We start from the raw sequence: 2,482 nt of genomic DNA, 5'->3' as shown, positions 1-2,482 counted from the left end.
AATGGTCTATATACATTATAAATATAAATGACAATTTGAGATTATTGCATATGTAATACTATATCTTGAAAAAATCCATAAAAATCAAACACAGACCTTAAGATCAAACCTTTTCCCATACTCTTATATATGTTGCCTAGTGTAGCTTCCAAAACTTTATACATGTAGAAGTTTAAATGGATCATTTAGTAGTAGCTAGCCCGATCATAACATCTTATGATGAACACTTAATATGTCAAAAAAACCACTTAACTCTTATACTATGTCGAGAACACAAGTGATTCAACTCAAACCCTTAATCTAATATGATATGAGAAATCAATTCGAATGTTATTTTGCACGCCGCCATTATTTCTGCCGCGTACACGCCTACTTCCACCACGATAGTTATTTCTCTTATTGGAGTTATTATGCCCATTATTTTTGTTGCAACGAGGGGCATTGGATTCATGCCTAGTGGCATTGTCGGATGATGAAGTATACTCCAGTGTAGTGCTCACAGAGGTTGCTTGTGCTTCATATGCAATTAAATAAGAGTAGAACTCTGGGAGGGTTACCTTCTGCTCATTGCTTAGAGCAGTAATAGTAGTGAAAAAACCATTGTGTCCGAGCCCCAAGTCGGGTAGTGTGTAACCAACCACTTCTTCATAACCCATAAGTTGACTAATGTTTGCCATGGTGTTGGCAAAACCTGTCATCTTCTGATAATACTCAGTTGCACTCATGTCTCCCTTTCTTGTTGCGGATAGTTGTGTACAAATCTGAATAGAGTTCCCTCGATGTTGGGCAGAAAACATGGTGTGGAGGGATGTCCACAATTCCTTTGTAGTGTTAATGCATCGGATGAGTTGAGGGATAACCTCTTTTGTCATCAAGGAAAGAATGCCTCCAATAACAGCATGATCTTGAATCGCCCATGTATCATAGTCGGGGTTTGGTGATTCCCTGGCAAGATCATCGGTTCCCTGTAGTCACCTTTTTCGAAGGAGCAAGTATGGTTCCGTCAAGATGTCCAAAGAGATGAACACCTCATAAGATAGGAACAACTTGAGCTTTCCACAGTAAGAAATTGATACGGGTTAACTTACATGAAATAGCAGTGGCAATGGTTGAAGATTTTATGGGGACAGACATTGTAGAGATATCCTTTGGAGAGGAAGACCAAAGAGCCAGAGATGGGAGATAGGGTTTTGGGGTGTGAGATCTTGGCTCTGATACCAAGTGAAACTGAGAATTTGGCGTAAAGATTCCAATGTGATATATATATATATATATATATATATATATATATATATATATATATATATATATATATATATATATATATATATATATATATATATATAGACACACACACATACATGCGTGCTTGCGAATATAGTTACAAGATAACAATGATCCCTTATAATTAGGATCTATCGATACAATACAACAGGATATATTTTATATTCAAAACTAGTCTTTATCTACTCTGTTTACATCCCCATTTGTGAAACATTTGACATAGTTTTTTAGTATTTCATTTAGCGAAATTTCAACTTTAGTCACTTGTTGATCCAAAATTATATGAAAATTGGTGTAAGGGGTGAAACCAATCAATCCTAATAAATAAAATATATAACAATGGAGTATATGAAATATTTTTGCAATTTCTTAGAACACATTGAAGAAATTACAAAGCGAAATATGAACTTGAAGAGAAGAACACATTTCAACTTATTGAATGATCTTGGAGTGTTATTCACAATGACATATTAGATTTAGACCAAACTTTCAATTTCTGATAAACCACAGGGAATATTCCTGTAATTTACTAAAATGTCCAGGAAAAAATTTACATAAAGACGCGCCAGGTAGGGGTCGAACCTACGACTTTCTGCTTAGGAAACAGACGCTCTATCCACTGAGCTACAGGCGCCTTTTGACTTAATTCACGATTAATTTAAATATCAACAATGAGAAACCAGACCTCCAATTTCATTGATGATGCGTCAACGTTTGAATGCCAATGTGGAATTCGGTTTTTATTTCATGATTCGGTAAATTATACAGGACAAGAAGTTAACGTACCATCACTCTTCCATTAGACCTTTACTCCCCTTTATCGGTCATTATTAAAAAAAAAAAAAAAAAAAATCTTTACGATTCTATAAATACTAACACTTTAACCTTCAATTTGACGCAACATTATATCAACTTTCTCTCCTTTAATTATTTGTTCAAGCATACCTACTAGAAACATTTTTCCTTTTGATTCAGAAAATTTCTTTAAAAAAAAAAAAAAAAACCATCATTCTCTATAGATGTTATTCTAGACATTTACGAACCTTACTATCCTGAAATTTCTCATATACGAAAGTCTTCTTTTTTCTCTCAAATAAAAGCCTCATTGGCGCCAAGCGTGAGGGAATGCTAGACGTTTGGTAATTTCTCCTCCGATCAGGATAAAAGATCCCATTGAAGCGGCTGATCCCATGCATAT

The 2,482-nt window shown here is 34.7% G+C and overlaps 1 protein-coding gene and 1 non-coding gene across 2 annotated transcripts; both read right to left on the bottom strand.

Annotated features, from left to right (window-relative positions):
- Window positions 1–287: 287 nt before the first annotated feature.
- Window positions 288–1,134, bottom strand: LOC111881760 (uncharacterized). The gene is made up of 2 exons (XM_023878153.1): window positions 1,048–1,134; window positions 288–965 (listed from the first exon to the last, which is right to left on the bottom strand). Exons 1-2 carry the CDS (start codon window positions 1,132–1,134, stop codon window positions 288–290), a joined length of 765 nt encoding a protein of 254 aa, XP_023733921.1.
- A 711-nt stretch (window positions 1,135–1,845) lies between these two features.
- On the bottom strand, window positions 1,846–1,918 carry TRNAR-CCU (transfer RNA arginine (anticodon CCU)). The gene has a single exon. It is a non-coding gene; the product is annotated as a tRNA-Arg (tRNA).
- Window positions 1,919–2,482: the final 564 nt, after the last annotated feature.

Source organism: Lactuca sativa, chromosome 8 (genome assembly GCF_002870075.4).
Source record: "Lactuca sativa cultivar Salinas chromosome 8, Lsat_Salinas_v11, whole genome shotgun sequence".
NCBI classification, from domain to species: domain Eukaryota; kingdom Viridiplantae; phylum Streptophyta; class Magnoliopsida; order Asterales; family Asteraceae; genus Lactuca; species Lactuca sativa.
The sequence above is the reverse complement of the archived record's forward strand: the minus strand, read 5'-3'. Positions and strand labels throughout refer to the sequence as shown.